Raw genomic sequence first — 19,232 nt, forward strand, 5'->3', positions numbered from 1 at the left:
TGAACTCAAGATCCTGAGATAAAAAGTCTCATGCTATCATGAAATGAAGTAAATGGGATCAAAGCAGCTTACAGTAACAGCATTTATTGATTTTACTTATGTATTTATATCCCGCCTTTTTCTCCAGGGAGCACAAGGTGACATACAGTGGTACCTCGGGTTACATACGCTTCAGGTTACAGACTCCGCTAACCCAGAAATAGTGCTTCAGGTTAAGAAATTTGCTTCAGGATGAGAACAGAAATCTTGCTGCGGCGGCGTAGCGACAGCAGGCGGCCCCATTAGCTAAAGTGGTGCTTCAGGTTAAGAACAGTTTCAGGTTAAGTACGGACCTCTGGAACGAATTAAGTACCGTATTTTTTGCTCTATAAGACTCACTTTTTCCCTCCTAAAAAGTAAGGGGAAATGTGTGTGCATCTTATGGAGCGAATGCAGGCTGCGCAGCTATCCCAGAAGCCAGAACAGCAAGAGGGATTTCTGCTTTCACTGCACAGCGATCCCTCTTGCTGTTCTGGCTTCTGAGATTCAGAATATTTTTTTTCTTGTTTTCCTCCTCCAAAAACTAGGTGCGCCTTGTTGACTGGTGCGTCTTATAGAGCGAAAAATACGGTGCTTAACCCGAGGTACCACTGTACATGGTTTCCCCCTTCCTTATTTAATCTCCACAACAACCCTGTGAGGTAGGTTAGGCTGAGAGGCAGTGATTGGCCACAGTATTACCCAGGGAGCTTTATGGACGAGTGGGGATTTGAACCCTGGTTTCCCAGGTCCTGCTCTGACATGCTAATCCCACAACACTGGTTCTGTAGATCTCCTGGCCTTGGAAGATGACAAAGGCAATTAGGGAAGGAGATAAAACAAGACTTAGAAAAGTAAGCACTGTGTGGGAAAGATGGGGGCAGCACTTTTCTCCCTCTCTTGGCCTACTGACAACTACCCATTTACACACGGTCAGCACACATGTGCTATTTTCGGCACTGGAAAGGGACAGGACGGGCTTGCACACACACACACACACACACACACACACACCCCACTGATACACATGGTGCCTCAGAACGCAACCCCCGTGTAAATGAGTTTCTCTGCTGGATCAGGCCAGTGGCCCACCTGACCCAGCATCCTCTTCTCACAGTGGCCAACCAGATGGCAGTGAGAAACCAAGCAGAATTCTAGCACAATACCCCCTCGCTTTCCTGTGGTTTCCAGCAACTGCTATTCAGAAGCATTAAAAAGGTAAAGGGACCCCTGACCATTAGGTCCAGTCGTGGCCGACTCTGGGGTTGCGGCGCTCTTCTCGCTTTATTGGCTGAGGGAGCCGGTGTACAGCTTCCGGGTCATGTGGCCAGCATGACTAAGCCACTTCTGGTGAACCAGAGCAGTGCACAGAAACACTGTTTACCTTCCCGCTGGAGCAGTACCTATTGATCTACTTGCACTTTGACGTGCTTTCGAACTGCTGGGTTGGCAGGAGCAGGGACCGAGCCACCGGAGCTCACCCCTTCGCGGGGATTCGAACCGCCGACCTTCTGATCGGCAAGTCCTAGGCTCTGTGGTTTAACCCACAGCGCTACCCGCGTCCCTATTCAGAAGCATTGCTGTCTCCCAACTGTGGCAGCAGAAGATGGCAATTGTGGCTAGTAGGTAGGCCCTTTCCTCTATGAGTTCAGCACTGGGAAAGCAAACTGGAGCCTTCCGACATTTGCAACGGCAAGAAAAAACCCCACCACACCGAGCCAGTGCCGGCACTCAGAGATCAGCGTGGTTCCAAGCCACAGAACAGCAACTTGGCTGGGTTTTTTTGCATTGCCGGCCACATCCCCCCTGCCCAGCGGGGTAGACCTGAGGCACTAGCTCCAGTCAGCTCCAAACCAACTTGAAATAGCATGTTAGTATTTAAAACAATATTAATGCTAGATTTGATTCATTAAAGGTACAAAGGCCGTCCTGAGTGTTTCCATGTGTGCGCTTGTTAGTTCTGGCTGGAAGCATTCCCTCCGACGGCTTTATGTGGTCTCGGACAACGTTTTAGCACGTTCTTAAAATATGCCCGCAAAAGCCTTTATGCAGAATCTCATAAATGTGAAGCGTGTAAAAATTAGAGTGCCTCTCTCTTGCTCTCCCCCCCACCGCCTCATTTCATGTCATTAGGATCAAAGTACAGATTTGTAAGGTATGGGGTATTCCTTGTAGTGGACCCTTTCGCCTCCTAATTAATGTCTCGTGCTCCGAACAACCTGGTAAAATGTGTAATTGCAACAAATGGAGAAGGCTGGTTTGGGAGGGAGGCCGTACACCAGTCTTTCCTAAATTTCTGAATAGATTTTGGTCGTGTGTGTTGTTTTCGGTTTGAAGTGGGAGACGGACTTCTTTCTTTCGTTCAACGTGGCTTATTTGCGGGGTGGGGAAGAAAGCCTGCTCCTCTGTCGGGCTGTAGTTCAGCAATAGAACCCATCCTTTGTGTGCAGAAGGTCCTGATTTTGATACCTGAAGTCTCCAGGTATGGCTGGGGAGGACCCCACCTGAAACCCTGGAGGAGCTGCTGCCAGTCAGTATAGACAGTATTGAACTCAACAGACTTGCCATCTGACCCTCCAGAAGGCAAATCCCTATGCTTCTTCTATTTAAATTGCCCCTTTATTCTGAACCATGAGGGCTAGAATCCTGCTTTATTTTTAGGGGGAAGTGGTAGAGCATCTCCCTTGCATTCAGGTGGTCCTGGGATGACGGGGATGTTGGGAATGTCCTCTGCCTGACTCAGTTCAGATATTCTTTGAGCTGACAAGGAGCCTTTTTGCTATTTAACAATTATTCAGCTGAAGCTAACTGATCTGCAGTGGTGGTGGGCAGGCTATTTTGACCATTGCAAACCACGCCTAAAAGTTTTGCTGGATTAGACCAAGATGGTTTCATCCTGTCTAGCTCCCTGCAGTGGCCCTCCAGATGCTTCTGGGAAGGCCAGAGGCAGGAATATGAAGGCAACGGCCCCCCACATCATAACATTATTATGCAGAGAGTGTCCCTTTAGGTTTCATGCTTGAGAACATTCAAAGAGCCCTTCTGGATTTGGACCCAGTTGGGATCCAGTATCCTGCGTCCCACACTGACCCTAACCAGATGATTCTAGGAAGCCCATAGGCGGAACTTGAGTGTCATAGCCCTCTCTTCCTACCTTCCACAGACACTTCAGACTTGACCAGGCTTTGCACCAGCACCTGGCATCCCAAGGAATGCTGCCCCGTGGCCTAAAAGCCATTGCTAGATCTGCCCTCCACTTCCACAGCATTTTAAATCCCTCTTCTTAAAGCCATCTAACAGTCATTGCTGCAAATCCGACAAACTGCGTTGTGTAAAAAAAGGGGTCTTTGTTTTGTTTGACCTCGACCCATCCCCAGACAAACTCCCCGGTTCCAGGGTTTTATATACGAGAGGAAGGAAAAGTTACTTTTCCACAACGTGCATGAATTAGTATACCTCTGTCTTTCCATTCCCCTACCCCAATTTGTTACTGTCCTCAGGAGCAACTCAACAAACATCCATTTGTGGGTGGATTCTGTGCTACTTCGGTTCTGCAGGGTCAAATTCAGACAACCCTTCAGCCTGGCAGCCTCCGTAGTTTGCACTCAGGTTGCCTTGAATGGAGGTGTGGGTGCGTGTGGGTGTTTCCGTGAAGGCTTCAGCATGCGCCAGACAGAGCGCCCAGGAATTCTGTCGGCCAGACTTTGCCTGCAATGCTTAGGGCAGTGTGCAAGAGATACCAGCAAAGGTGTCAACTAGGTCAGCAAAAGAGCAGGTGTGAGAGGCTCACGTACAAAGCAGCTCAAGTGTAGCAGCTTTTGCAGAAAACAAAAACAGAAAAAACCCTCCCAAACTTTTTGCAGGCACAAGAGAAATGGCATTCACAGTTCGAACCAGCTCTCTGCGTTCCACACTGGACGCCAGGTGGAGGAACATTTAAACCCAGTCATGGGACCTCTGTTCTGCAAAGGCTTTCGACTTGGTTGCAAATCTGCAATAAATCAAAATATCGCCTCTCTCTCTCTCTCCCCACACACACACCACGGAGGGCCTGCAGAGCCAGGCTGCCACGTACCTCTTGTTCCCTTTAGTCTTAATTAGGCAACCTCACTGTAAAAAGGTGGGCGGAGGGAAGGGAGAGAGTCTCCCAGCCCACACTGCTTAGCAGCGACGAGAGAAAAGAGAGCTTGGGAAGAACTGAGCTGTAAAAATGCTGGTTTTAAGTTTCAGCTGTGCTCTTTAACAGCTTGTTGCCATTAATTGGAGTCGATGGCATTGTGCAGGTTTGAGTGGGATCCTGACAATGACAGAATGGAGGGAGCTGCCTTCCACTGCACAACTCTTTGCTGAAAAAGGTTCTCCAAGCCGTCCTACGGAGTCAAACTATGGTGGTGGGAGGTTTGCTCAGCACTGAAGCCCCTGTCCACTGGAATCCTTCCTTGCTAACCCCCCCCCCCCAAAAAAAAAATTATTGAGATTTCAGGAGGTACAGCTGCATGAGGGCTAGAAACTTGCTTTAAAAAAGAAAAGTAAAATGAGATTTTTCATGAAGTTGCTTCACCTGGTCTGTATTCTCTTAGCTGTGCAGCTTTGGAGCTGATTTTTATATACATACATGCATATGCACATACAAATATATACATACATAGATATTTATAATAAATGGTGATGGAGTGATTATGCTTTGCTCTGTTCTGCCCTGCTCTGCTCCTTACAAAGCTGATCAGCTGGTCTCTCTCTTGTTTTGACTGCAGGTATTTTGAAGGGGGCGTTTCCTCCGTCTACCTCTGGGATCTGGATCACGGATTTGCTGGCGTGATTCTAATTAAGAAAGCTGGCGATGGATCAAAGAAGATCAAGGGGTGCTGGGATTCCATCCATGTGGTGGAAGTTCAGGTACAGCCTGGCCGGTCTCTCTCTCTCGGGCAACTGGCAGTTCCTGAGGAGGGGAGAGAATTGTTAAATTCCAGGCGGCTAATGAGTGCAGGTGCTCAGCCAAACAATGCGATATTGTTTGAGGCTCATAAACTCCCCCTGCGACCGCTGCTCTTGATCTCCCCCTCACTGCCTCCCCTCTGCAAAAAAAACACACACCCTCCTATTAATATTGGAAACCGCTCCAAAGCCGTTTGGGGGGGGGGAAAGGTAAAGTCAGATCAGCAAACCCAAAAGCTCTCTTAAAGGCCAGTGAATTGCTGCTGTTTCTTCCCGCAGCTGTCTTTCTACGATTTCAGCCTCCAGGTCTGTTTTCCCAGTTGGATGGTTTAAAACAGGCCCTGGGTATTCTGGGGAGACAAGCCGAATTTGACTGGCTACAACTGAAAAAGATGCTCCCAGATCCAAAAAATATATATAAAAATGGACCTTTTAAAAGCAGCTGCTTATTAAAAGCCACAGGTAGTTGTCCCAGCGACAGGCAACATCCTTCTGGGTCAGCAGATTGATGACTCCCGAGCGCAAAAGAAAAACACGTCTTTTCTTGGTTCAGTAGAGCCAATTGAAAACCAAAGGCATTCTGGGGGCTTTCAGGAGATGGGCAGGATAGAGATGCTCTAGCCCATTGGGGGTGGGGGAGGTTGTTGACCTCTTGCAGCCTGCAGGGAAGAAAATAGATGGCACACCAGCACCAGAGCAACCCTGACGTGGGGAGGGGGAAGAGACAGTCAGCTGGCTTTTATTCAATAGCTGTCCATTTTCAAGAGAGGTAACTCTTTTTTCCCCCTTCCCTCCAGGAGAAATCCAGTGGCCGCACCGCCCATTACAAGCTGACCTCCACAGTGATGCTCTGGCTGCAGACGAACAAAACCGGCTCTGGCACTATGAACCTTGGGGGCAGCCTCACCAGACAGGTACAAGAGCCTTCCTTCCTTCCTTCCATCCTTCCTTCCTTCCTTCCTTCCTTCCTTCCTTCCTTCCTTCCTTCCTTCCTTCCTTCCTAATTTTTTTGGGGGAGAAGCGATCTTATCTATGAAACTTGCAAGGAGTCATGAAGTGCATGCTTTGTCGGCCGTGAGTCCCAGGTTCAGTCCCCAGTATCTCCAGGTGTGGCTAGGAGAGGCTCCTGGTCTGAAACCCTGGAGAATCGTGACCGATGGGCCCTGTATAAGGCAGCCTCCAGTGCTACTGTGTCTTAAGTGCAGGGCTGTAGCTCAGTGGCAGAGCATTTGCCTAGCATGCAGAAGGTCCCAGGTTCAATCCCTGACCTCGCCTCCAAGGGTCTAATAGCTCATTATAAGGCAGCTTCCTATGTCTTGAAGGAACAGGCGTAGCTCAGCAGTGGAGCACCTGCTTTGCATGCAGAAGGTCCCCGGTGCAACCTGCTCTGGCATCTCCAGGTGTGGCTGAGAATATCTCCTGCCTCGAAACCCTGGAGAGCCACTGCCAGCCAGTGCAGGCTGTACAGAGCTAGATGGATTAACTCGGTATAACTTTCCCTCCCTTGCTGTTCTTCGTTGGTACATAAGGAAAGTCCAGAGGGGTCTATCTGGTTGAGCCTCCTGTTGCCCACTCCTGCCACTTCCCACTAACTTTTCCATATAAATTTTATGAAATTGATTAAATTCAGCCGCCTTCCTGTGCCGACAGGGGTTACAACAACATCATGGCAGCCACGCTTCTTTTGTATGGAAGTCTTAGGTAGCAGAGGTGTATTTTACGTCAGGGTGTGGGTTCTGCCTTTATTTACACACACACACACACACACACACACACAGCATCCTTCCTTCCACAATGGAAGGCCTGGCCGTAAATCACTCCAGGCCTCACCGTAACGGGGAGAGCACTGTTCTGCCTACTCTCTGCTGTTGTAGATTTTCACCAGGGTTTCACTTTCAAATTAAGACCCATCCCGCAGAGCTCCAGGTGTCGTCCTTGGGTGAAGTGGAAGAGCAGTGGTGGACTTTGTGGGGTGAGGTCATGGCAGGCGGAAAAGGGGGTTTGTGCCTTCCACCAGGGGGATCTGAAGTTGCAGTGCGTCACACGCTCTGTGCTCAGGCTCTCGGTGCCCCAGTTTCCTGGTGCCGGTGGGCGGTAGGGGGAGAAACTCTCCCCCCGTTTTCCAAGCAAGAGAGGAATTGCTAAAGTCAGGTTGAGATCCGCTGCCCCAGCCAGGGAATTCCTCCTGTTTCTCCATGTGAACATTCTGGCCTTTCCGTTCCTCTGGTGACTGGATAATAAGACAGTGGGGAGTAGGGGAGAATTGGGGAGGGGGCACAGCATGAGCCGACAGGGGGCAGGTCTCTAGCCCAGTCACAAGGTGGGTGAGTCACTCCCTCCCCTTTCTGAGGGTGGGAGAGGCAGCTGGAACAACCCAGTTGTGAGATAGTGGAAGAGGAAGTTCATAGCATGCTGTGGGAGGGAAAGAGGGAGGGAGAAATCTTGTTCCTTTTGCCCCCTCAGATTTTTGCTAGTTGTATACTTTAAAAAATAAATACAAAAGATAAACACAAACTGGATGGTTATGGGTTGTCTCCAGCTAAGTCCTGCTCAGCATAGACTGTTGAAATTAAGGGACCTTTATGATCCTTGACAATTAGTAACTTCCATTTTTAAAAAACAACAGCAACAACATAAAATGAGATTTTCAGGCTGTGGCTGTTTGCACCCAGTTACCATGCTCTGGATTCTATCCTAGTGAACGCCAGTCCTACTCAGAGTAGGCCCTGAGTTGGAAATGGGGATGCAAAGCAGGGCTGCCAAACAGAAGAGAGAAGTGGCTTCAGAAATGGGTCTGGAAAGATAAAAAGGTAGCTTAGCTTTTGCCTGAGGTGGGAAGAAGCAGCTCTAAGGGGTTGATGTTTAAGGAGTGGCAGGGAGGTTGGTGTGCTGAGCAAGCAGGGCCACACACCCTTGTGTTTGTGTGTACATACACATGGCCCCTTGGAACACCTGGACTGCTCAGGAAATACGGAGGGCAGATTCCTTTCATTGGGGGCCCTTCAGAGCAGTGCCATAATATCTGCACCATACGTGAAAATTTATTTCCAGCTCCTTGCCAGCAGGGTGTCCAGGTGTGGGAAGTGGTTCTGTGTGTGAGTGTGTGCGTTTTTGCATGTAGAGAGCGGAAACTCCCAAAGGACTGTGGGCACCCTCCCTTTCCCCCCGCTCCCCATGCTCACAGCAGGGCCCCACAATCTCGCCTTGCAGATTCTGCATTCTCTTCCAGTGCAAAAATCCTAAACAAAACGGAGGCCGTAATCTCTCCCCCCGCCATTCCCCAATTTCCCTTTTGTATGTCAAAAACGAACTAGGGCCAGCTAATTGGAGCTGGCGCCTTGCCACCGTGCAGGTCACATCTTGCCTCGGAGGCTCTGACTAAATTACACGCCCCGTCGGGCCCAGCAGACACACTTGGCTTGCGCTGGTCTCCCCCCCCCAGGCTGGTTTTGCAAGCAGAGGGAGAAAGACCTGCAAGTGCCTCTCTCCTCCCTCTCCACTCGCCCCTGCAAACTTCCCGTCCCGTGGTTCTGGGGGAGCTCCAAACAGCTGGGCGAGAGTCTTCCAAGATGTTCGGAAGCTTCTTTTGAAACCCCTTGGCTGTCTTGACCTGAGACCTTTTTTCTCAAAGGGCTTTGTCCAGCACAGCATACGAACATAAAAGAGCCCACTAGATCAGGCCAGCAAGCCCGCCTAGTCCAGCATCCTCGTCTCCCAGATGCCCCAATGCAAAACCCACAAGCAGGACCTGAGCACAGGAACCCTCTCCTGCTCCCCTGGTTTCCAGCAACCAGCATTCAGAAAAATTTGCTGCCTCCACGGCTAGTAGACACTCATAACACAGTTGTACCTTGGAAGACGAACGGAATCCATTCTGGAGGTCCGTTCAGCTTCCAAAAATAGTTCACAAACCAGAACAGTCACTTCCGGGTTTGCGGCGTTCGGGAGCCAAAACATTCGAGAACTAAGCTGTTCAAAAACCAAGGTACGACTGTACAGTGGTACCTCTGGTTGCGAACGGGATCTGTTCCAGAGGCCCATTCGCAACATGAAAAGAACGCAACTTGCCACTTCTGCGCATGCACGTGACGTCATTTTGTACTTCTGCGCATGCGCAAGCGGTGAAGGAAATAACCCTTTCCAGTACTTCCGGGTCACTGCGGGACGTAACCTGAAAGAACATAACATGAAGCAGACGTAACATGAGGTATGACTCTACTAATCCACCATGAATTTGCCCAATCCTCATTTAAAGCCATCCAGGTTGGTGGCGACTGCTGCCATCTGCAGGAATGAGTTTCATAGTTTGACCCTGCGCTGCAAGACAAAAGTGTCCTGAATGCAACATACAGCTTTATTGGACACCCCCAAGCTCTAGTGTCATGGGGGGGGGACACAACCCAATCCACTTTCTCCATGCCGTATATGATTTTATAATGAACTTTTTTCACGTCGTCTCTTGCATTTGATTTACTGTAAACAAAACAGGCTGGTACCTGCCTGCATGCCCACTTCTCAGATGCAGGTGACCCCCAGATTTGCTGTTGCTTAGCTTAGGCTGTGTCTGAATCTACTCTTGCTGTTGCGTGCGTGCGTGTGTTTGTGAGTGTGAAATCATGTTATCTTAGCGCCGATGCATTTCAGACAACGTTGCAATTATCATTAATCTTGTTTTCGTTTGCTTGTGTGCCACACCTTGATGGCTCCGGAAATGAGTGCGATAAAACTGCTGGTAATAAACCGAGAGGCAAAATTACGTGGTGATCTCACACCTCCTGAGTCATGCAAAATGACAGCTTTATGCAGAGTCAGCCCTTTGGGGCATCTAGCTCAGGAACTGTACTGGTAGTTCCCCATACTTTTGGGGGGCCAACCCTAGTTTCACAAACCGATCCCCACTTTCCCTTACACTAAGGTAAAGGTAAAGGAACCCCTGACCATGAAGTCCAGTCGTGGCCGACTCTGGGGTTGCAGCGCTCATCTCGCTTTATTGGCCGAGGGAGCCGGAGTACAGCTTCCAGGTCATGTGGCCAGCATGACTAAGCCACTTCTGGTGAACCAGAGCATTGCACAGAAACGCCGTTTACCTTCCCGCCGGAGCAGTACCTATTTATCTACTTGCACTGTGACGTGATTTCAAACTGCTAGGTTGGCAGGAGCAGGGACCGAGCAACGGGAGCTCACCCCGTGGCAGGGATTCGAACCGCCAACCTTCTGATCGGCAAGCCCTAGGCTCTGTGGTTTAACCCACAGCGCCACCCGCATCCCTCCCCCTACACTACCCTCCATAAAAAGCATTATTTGGAAGAGCAGTTTGCACATCCCATGAAGGAAGAAAATAACAATAAATTTCTGATTGGTCAACAATTATGAATTGCACACTTACTCAAAATCCAGGTTAAAACTGTTCAGTTTAATGAATGCAACAAAATGGATGAAGTTGATCCAGCGATACCAGCTTTCTAAAGTCTGGTGGTCATTCATACCTTCAGCGCCCCCTGCCTCTTAGCACCTCTGTAGGTAATCCCACCTGCCCCCAGGGGGCAGTACTACCCATTGCCTGGTGGTGGCTGCCCTGGTATTCAGACCAGGGTCTCTTCCAACCCTACCTGGAGATGTCAGGGATTGAACCTGGGACCTGCTACATGGAAAAGAGATGCTCTACCACTGAGCTACAGCCCTTTCCTTAAGTAGTTGTTGTTATTATTGTTGTTAATTCAATTTGTATACTGCTCTTCATCCATCCACCTGGTCTAGGGAACCGCCTACTAATAGGGCTGGTGGGTACCTGGTTTTCAACATTGCGATATATCAGCTGCTAAATACCACAATATGCTGATATATCACGATGCCTGGAATGCCTATGTACGTTTCCGAGTACAATTCAAAGGGTTGGTGCTGACCTTTAAAGCCCTAAACAGCCTCGGCCCAGTATACCTGAAGGAGCATCTCCACCTCCATCGTTCAGCCCGGACACTGAAGTCCAGCGCCAAGGGCCTTCTTGTGGTTCCCTCCCTGCGAGAAACGAGGCTACAGGGAACCAGGCAGAGGGCCTTCTCGGTAGTGGCGCCTGCCCTGTAGAATGCCCTTCCATCAGATGTCAAGGACAACTATCTGGCTTTTAGAAGACATCTGAAGGCAGACCTGTTTAGGGAAGGTTTTATCAAACATTTTTAATATTCTGTTGGGAGCCGCCCAGAGTGGCTGGGGAAACCCAGCCAGATGAGCAGCGTATAAGTAATAAAGTTGTTGTTGTTGTTGTTGTTGTTGTTGTTGTTGTTATATTGGCTGCTGCTTCCCACCTTAGGGGAGGAAGAGGCAGCCGAGATACATAGCCCAGCCCTACACAATGAGCAAGCCCCAATGCCTCTCAGGCTCACGTTGAAGCCAGAAGAGCATTGGGGCTTTGTTGAACTGCTCAGCATGCTGGGCTTTGGTGGTGGAGGGAGTCTGGAGCGGCAGCAGTTTCAATCCTGTTATACAGCCAGGTGAAGGCGCCACTGTTCTCTGGTCCTCAAGCCGGTCCTGGCAGCCTTCCCTTTCTCTCCTCTATCCCCAGTGTTCTTCCTCCTTCCAGACTCCCAAACAGGTGAGCTCTACCCAGTGTAACCTCTGTGGTGTTGACCTCTCTCTTAACCAGATCTTTCTTCCTTCCCTGTTCCAGATGGAAAAAGACGAGACTGTGAGCGACTCCTCTCCACACATAGCCAACATTGGGCGCTTGGTAGAGGTAGGTCCTGACAAGGTGGGTGGGAAGGGAGTCAAGATTCAGGGTGCCCTCTTCTGCCGGTTAAGTTGAGTCTTCATGTGGGGTGGAAAGCCCCCATTTCCTCCCTGGAGTTCATCCACCTTCTTACAACACTAGTCTTGCACCTAGCAGCCCATGGGCCAAATCAGCCCAAATTTAACAATTTGCTTACCGCTCTCCTATATGGTGGCTAAATGGAACATTTTGGCTTCAGCTAACGCATCTAGAGCTAGAGCCCAGCCCCCTTGCTGGCTATTTTTGTATCTTGTGGAAACTTAAATTCTACCATTTTGTGTCCTTTATTTAAATTTTTGAGGTTGTAGCCAGTTAAATTATACTTCAGGGTAGGTCTGATGAAATGAACATTAGTTAGTCTTGAGGGCTAGTAACTTCCATTTTTTTAAAAAAAGAAATGGGAGAGATTCTCAGGCTGTGCTAGTTTGCAGCCAGATCCCACACTTTGGGTTGTATCTAACAAAGGTCATAAAGGTCATCTTGGGGTAGACCTGTTGAAATGAATGAACCTTAAGTTAGTCTTGAGGACCAGAAACTTCCATTTTCTAAAAAGCAAGAAACGAGATCCTTAGAGTATGCCGGTTTTCACCCAGATACCACACTCTGGGTTGTATCCAGCTAAGTTCAACTCAGAGTTGACCTGTTGAAATTAAATAAATAGGGTGGGGGGAAGCTCTTGATGGCTACTAGCTATGAAGGCTATGCTCTACATCAGGGGTCAGCAAGGTTTACCTCGCCTGGGCCAGTTCACTCCCACGGCGATCGCTCCGTGGGCTGGATCGCGTCTGCACAGACGTGATTTTCGGCGTCTGTGCAGATGTGATTTCCGGCGTCTGTGCATGTACAGACGCAGTTTTCGGCGCTGCGAAAGCGAGTCTCCGCTCCACGCTGTGCCAGTTTATCGCAGTGCGTGGGGACTCGCCGAGCGAGCAGCTCAGTTTGGGGAGCAGCTCAGGGGTCATTTAAACGACCCCTGTGGGCCACTTGTGGCCCATGGGCTGCAGGCTGCCAACCCCTGCTCTACATGCACAGTTGGAGGCAAAAGTGCTTCTCATCACCACTTGCTAGAGACCACAGGAGGGGAGAGAGTGCTCTTGTGCTTAGATCCTGTTTTACAGGCATGATGAACTTGCACCCTTTTGGACTCTCTCCCTGGCACGCTCCTTCATCATACCTGTAAAACAGCCATGCCCTCCCTCCCTCCTTTATCTCAAAATATATGGCTCCCAGTGGCTGCTGTTCTTTTAAAGGTCACACCGCCCGGCAAGTAGGCGCCTTCTTTCTCTCCAAAAATGTCAGTGCACCCTGTTAACACCCTGACAAGAACATCTCTTGGCCTCATCCTGATTGCCAAGGCTGGGGCAGACTTGAAAGGGCAAACGAGACGGAGCGGGAGAGCATCTTGTTCATTTTGGGGAGGAGTTGCTTTTTGGCACTCCCAACTGTTTTGTTCATTTTTGCATATTAAAAGATCAGGGGGGAGTCGGGGTGGCACACTTGGCCAGGTTACACACACACCCCTTCCCATTTTACCCGCACAATTCCCCTCGGAGGCTGGTTAAGGAGAGAAAGAAAGGCTTGCCCGAGGCGTAAATGGCTCAGTGAAGACTCCAATCCAGGTCCCTTGGTTCAGATTCAACACTGTTCATTATACTGCTCTGTCTACCTCTCTTTCTCCTGCCTAGCACAGCCTTCAATAGTTAAAAGATCCTCAGTCACCCCACCTGTTTGCTTGACTGTAGGGATCCAGCTAGACTTAAACCCAACCTCATCTTTGAGGTTGTATAGGCTCCAACTGCACCATGCATTCAAAGCAGTCTCATGCCGCTGCCCTGGTGTCCCCCAAGGAATCCTGGGAGCCTCTTAAGGGAGCTGAGAGCTACAGTTCCCAGGGAAGAGGGATTGATTGCTAAACCGCGCTGGGAATTGTAGCTCTGCGAGGGGAATAGGGGATCTCCTAACACCTCTCAGCACCCTTAACAGACTACAGCTCCCAGATTTCTTTGTGGAAAGCCTCAGTTCTTGAAAGTGGTACGATACTGTTTTAAATGTGTGGTGCAGATGGACCCACAATTCCTGACTTGTATTGCAGCGGGTGTTTGCTTGCGTGGGTGCCTGCTGCCCTCTAGTGGCAGGGATTGCAACATTCTGTCTCTTGTTTTAAAACCTTAATGTTTATTCCTACGCATTTGTTTTTCAGTTCCCTTACTTCTCTCTTATTTATTTTAAACAGGCCACTTTGGGGTTTATTTTTCTTGCTGAAGGCAATAAGCCCCATTAAGAACATTGTCGCCTCAAAATGATTCTGTGGTTTAAATTGGCCTTTTCCCCTTGCCAGTTTAAATGTTTTTTATTTCAGTACCTCAGGTTACATACGCTTCAAGTTACATATGCTTCAGGTTACAGACTCCGCTAACCCAGAAATAGTACCTTGGGTGAAGAACTTTGCTTCAGGATGAGAACAAAAATCGTGCTCCGGCGGTGCGGCGGCAGCGGGAGGCCCCATTAGCTAAAGTGGTGCTTCAGGTTAAGTACAGTTTCAGGTTAAGAACAGACCTCTGGAACGAATTAAGTACTTAACCCGAGGTACCACTGTACATCCATCCTGCCAGCCATTACAAGGCAAAAAGGAGGGTTTTATTTTTAAAATACAGCGGTACCTTGGGTTAAGAACTTAATTCGTTCCGGAGGTCCGTTCTTAACCTGAAACTGTTCTTAACCTGAAGCACCACTTTAGCTAATGGGGCCTCCTGCTGCCGCTATGCCACCGCTGCACGATTTCTGTTCTCATCCTGAAGCAAAGTTCTTAACCCGAGGTACTATTTCTGGGTTAGTGGAGTCTGTAACCTGAATGTAACCCGAGGTACCACTGTACTTGGATGGGGGTGTGGGCTTCAGTGTGTACCAATGGGGTGTCTGAGGGGGCGTCATGCTGCAACGCAGAGCAAAGCAGTTCTGTTTTTAAGGGGAAAGGCGCGGCAAACATCACCTGGTTCCTTTTCACCTGAAAGTTTTTCACAGGTGTGTTCCTGTGAGGGGTCATCTTCCAGGCCCTCTATCTTGCTTCTACCACTTCCTCCAGGGTGGAAACTAGTACTTTGAATTGACTGTGGATTCTCTCTCTCCCCCCCTCCTCCACCCCATTTCTAGGACATGGAGAATAAAATCAGAAGTACGCTGAATGAGATTTATTTTGGGAAAACGAAGGACATTGTCAATGGACTGAGGTAAGGGATGGACTGCAACTTTGCGGTTGTTGTTGTTCTCCCCTCCCCTTCCTCCTTCCTCCTTCCTCTTGACTCCCGTGAATTATTACCATCATTAAAAAAAAAGACATTTCTCTTTGAGGAATGTGTTGAACTGCAGCACATTTTAGCAATGCTATGTAGCCCTGGTTCCCTATATTTTAAGCCCACTACAAGCACCAACTGGAATTTCACCTCTATCCTACCGTTAAGAGTGCCCTGTTCTGTTAGATTCTTCTAAGCTAATCTTAGGTTTCTGTTATCCCCACCCTCTCCCAGCTGCATTTCTCCAATTAAATTGCAACACTGATGTGGTAAAGGTTTCAGATAGCAAGCTTCAAGGTAGCACAAAGAGCTTCCTCTGTGAAGAAGCACTCTGTGTGACTTGGCAGCTAGCTACTCTAGAAGCAGCCGATTCCCAGGCACCCCCAAGCTGTGTGTCCTCCGATTTCCAAACCAAAAGAAGCATCAGTTGACGGTGAACTCCTTCCTCTCTGCCTTTGCTACCTAAAAGCAACGTCGTCTGTCTCCCCTTTTCTCCCACTCAATTATTTCTACCTGCCGTGTTCTCTCTCTCCTGCAACTCCAGCGCCCCCCCAATTCTGCTTCTGTTTCTCCAACTCTTCTGACCTGTTCTTTTACTTCCTCTGCTTCTCTTCCCTTTTTCCATTTCCGCACCTGCTCCTCTCTAGATCTATTGATGCTATTCCCGACAACCAAAAGTATAAGCAGTTGCAGAGGGAGCTCTCCCAAGTCCTGACCCAACGCCAGATGTACATTCAGCCGGATAACTAAGCCGGCCCAGGTATTCCCCCTTGGCCTCCCTCCAGCCTGCAAAGTGCACCACTTGGCACTAAAACAGCACTTAACTTTGGCCGGGCGAATCCTGCCTTCCGTGAGCGCATGTTGGGGCACTCTCTGCCCTCACACAAACTAACCCCCTAACCTCTAACTTGAACCAGTTAGAACATGCCAGGGCCCGTTCTCTCTCTCTCTCTCTCTCTCTCTCTCTCTCTCTCTCTCTCTCTCTCTCTCTCTCTCTCTCTCACTGTCCCTTTCTTCCAAAGGCTTGATTTGTTCTTACTTGCCCACTGTTTTGGAGTTTCTTGCACTTGGTATGTTAAAAATGAATTGTGTGTGTGTGTGATTTTGTTTATCAGTCTGTGCATGGGTGGGGAGAGAAACCACGCCATAAGGGCTGTGTGTACACCATGCAGAAATGCCAGCAAATTCTTTGTAAATGTAACAACACCATCCCTTCCTTTTTTAAAAAGTGGAATTTGGTAACTGTTAGAAATTCCACAGAAAACCCTATCAGTTGATTTGGGGTACGGGGCGGCAAGGAGCTGTGTGGGGTGCTCAAACACCACCTCCTTCAAGCCTCCCTTCCAATATTTCAGCAGGCATTGCTCACAAACGTTTGGGCTTCTCTTACCAGCACTGTGGACTAGAAACTTGGCTTTATAAAAGTTAAAATGAAGCCCAAGATCCTGAATTCTGCATACACCACTTAAATTAATTTGGGGATTGTTTGTTTTTTATTCTTTTGGAATTTTGCAGAATACCAATTGAGTTGCAGGTTGCTGCTGAACTATTCCCCCTTTTTCTTGAGGTCTAGGCACTTGTTTTCACTCTTTCCCCCGATTTAAAATGGAAGTTGGATTCTGCCGGCTGTTCTGCAGCACCACAAACGGTGGCAATAATCCACAGAGCTTTGGGATTGAGGCAAAACAAGGAAAGGAGTAGAAAAGCCAAGGTCTGACTCATGGCCATTTCTTCCTTCCCCTGACTCTATCAGGAACAATACAATTCGCCGAAGAGTCCCAGCCCAAATCAAACACTGTGCAGTCTCATCCGCACTGTCTTAAAGGGGAAATAGAATTGCTCTTTGAATTCTAACTGCTTAGGCTGCATGGCAGTGACTAACCTCAGGCCGGCTTAACCTTCCACGAATTGAGCTCCTAACATGCCACAGAAACCCCCTTGAGCCGCGTTGAGGAAGATGCCTTGCTTGTTTTGATGGCAGCTGGGGAGAAATTTTCCCTTCTCTTTCAGGATCACTGCTGAAAAACGATTTTGTCTACTAAAGCAATAGATAGATAGATAGATAGATAGATAGATAGATAGATAGATAGATAGATATAGAAAGAAAGAACAGACTGGAAGTAGTTTTCCAGTAGAGTTGTGGAAACCTAAGGAGGTGTAAAATAATGGCCAACTGCTCCTTCACTGCTAGGATATTGAGGGGATCAGTCAGCCGGCAGTGATGGTGCCATGGAACCTCCACATTCAGCATTAGTCTATCTGAGTAACAGGGGCATGACAGTAGATGAGAGGGCTTTCTCCCCCAGCCAGCATGGGCACATGCAACCTACTAGCCTCTTCAGTCAGTCCGTCACGAAATTTATATACTGCTTGATTGCAAAACAACACCTCAGAGCAGTTTACAAAATGGAATGTTTATAAGAGAATCACTTGGAAAAATTAGATCCTTCGGACTATGACTTTCAACTACAGTGGTACCTTAGGTTACATACGCTTCAGGTTACAGACACCGCTAACCCAGAAATAGTACCTCGAGTTAAGAATTTTGCTTCAGGATGAGAACAGAAATTGTGCTACGGCGGCAGCAGAAGGCCCCATTAGCTAAAGTGGTGTTTCAGGTTAAGAACAGTTTCAGGTTAAGAACGGACCTCCGGAACGAATTAAGTACTTAACCCGAGGTACCACTGTATTTTTTAAGACACTTGGCAGTCATTACACAGTAATGTAAATTAATCCAGAAGAGGCCTCAACAGATTTCAGGGAGATGCCACAATTAGCAAGGAACCTGTGGAATGCCAGAAGAGCCGTCTTCCAGAAAATGGAGCTCTTAGCAGGCTCATAACTATATAACGTATAAGTTTCTGCCTCTTCTCTCCCCAAATCCAAGGCCCCTTCCCAAGCAGCCCCTCTGCAATCTTGGTTTTTAACCCTCCGTCTCTCTCTCCCCAGGTCTGTACAGACTTTTGCGGACAAATCAAAGCAAGAAGCTCTGAAGATCGACCTGGTGGAGGCTTTGAAGAAGAAGCAGCAAAGCTAAAACGAAAACGAAGAAAACCTGCCGCTCCGTTGACGATGCTAACGAGACATGCCATGCTCTCATTAGATTCCTTTTTCTTAGAGAACTTTTCCCCCTCTCCCTTTCTCCTCTCCCCCACCACCCGCCTGCCACTATTTTTTCTGTCTGCGTCTCCATCACATCACGTACAAAGTGCTGTCTCAAGTCCCACCCCCTCCCTAACCCCACCCCGGATGAATAAAGCTGTATAAACTTTCATCAGTCTCTCTCTCTCTCTCTCGGCTTAATTTGCACCATATTTTTTTTAATTCTCGAGACTTTGCGGAGCGCATTTCTGTAGAGAGAAAAAGATCCACGGGAGGGGGTGGTGTTTATTTTGTTGCCCTGGTTTTTTTTCCCCTGGTCCCCCCACCCCAACATCTATATGCATAAAATCACCAGGCCATTCTGTTAGTCTTACCCCCCCTTCCCCTCCCTTCCGTCCCCCTCCCCTCCCTCTGCTTTTTTCTTTTCATCTTTTGTTACATTGGTGTAAAAAATGTAAAACAAAACAAACAACAAAAAAACTTTATTATATACTGTGGTGTGTGAAAGAGGAAAACGAAAAACTGGAAAAGAAATTGTTCCATGTATGTTTGGGGGTGGGGGGCTGTGCGGGAGGGGGGGTGCAGAAGGCTGAAGTAAACTCTCTCCCTCCCACCCCCCGACTTTTTGAGCTGCGAGGAATTTTGCTGAGTTGGTGATGGCTGCAAGATGTTCTTTCTTAATGGGGACAGTGAGGTGCTTTCTCTCTCCCCCCGCCCCCCAATCCCTTCTCTTGTTTTGATTTCTATGGAATGCAGAAAATTTTTTAAACCCACCCCTCCCCGGTTATTTTTATTTTATTTGTAATGCTTAAATCGGAATCTACATCTTATACTTGAGCCTCCATACTTAAAAATAAAAAATAAAATAAACCACAAAAAAAATGTGAAAACTTGCGTTGGGAAGTTCACAGTTTTTGCATGTTCCTTACAGGGGGTTTGTTTGACATGTGGTGGTGCTGGTAACAAGTCAGTCAGAGGGATAGCCTGTCTAGTATGCACTCTCCCCAAAGGTTACTGGACTACAACTCCCATCACCCCCAGCTAGCGGGACAAGTGGTCAGGGATCATGGGAATTGTAGTCCAACAACAGGTGGAGATCCAAATTCGAAAAACACTGGGCTATG

General features: G+C 48.4%; 1 protein-coding gene across 2 annotated transcripts in view; it reads left to right on the top strand.

The window, feature by feature from the left end:
- Positions 1 to 18,998, top strand: part of CAPZB (capping actin protein of muscle Z-line subunit beta) — a 70,858-nt gene extending 51,860 nt beyond the window's left edge. The window contains exons 5-10 of one of the 2 annotated variants that reach the window (XM_081923844.1): positions 4,773 to 4,914; positions 5,751 to 5,867; positions 11,618 to 11,683; positions 14,867 to 14,943; positions 15,654 to 15,766; positions 17,956 to 18,998. In XM_081923844.1, the coding sequence (XP_081779970.1) occupies positions 4,773 to 4,914; positions 5,751 to 5,867; positions 11,618 to 11,683; positions 14,867 to 14,943; positions 15,654 to 15,756 (505 nt within the window). In that variant the 3' untranslated portion in view covers positions 15,757 to 15,766; positions 17,956 to 18,998. The remainder of the gene's footprint in view (positions 1 to 4,772; positions 4,915 to 5,750; positions 5,868 to 11,617; positions 11,684 to 14,866; positions 14,944 to 15,653; positions 15,767 to 17,955) is intronic. The other variant, XM_081923845.1, reaches the window with a different exon arrangement.
- The last annotated feature ends 234 nt before the right edge of the window (positions 18,999 to 19,232 follow it).

This window comes from Podarcis melisellensis (assembly GCF_964234715.1).
Source record: "Podarcis melisellensis genome assembly, chromosome: 8".
NCBI lineage: Eukaryota > Metazoa > Chordata > Lepidosauria > Squamata > Lacertidae > Podarcis > Podarcis melisellensis.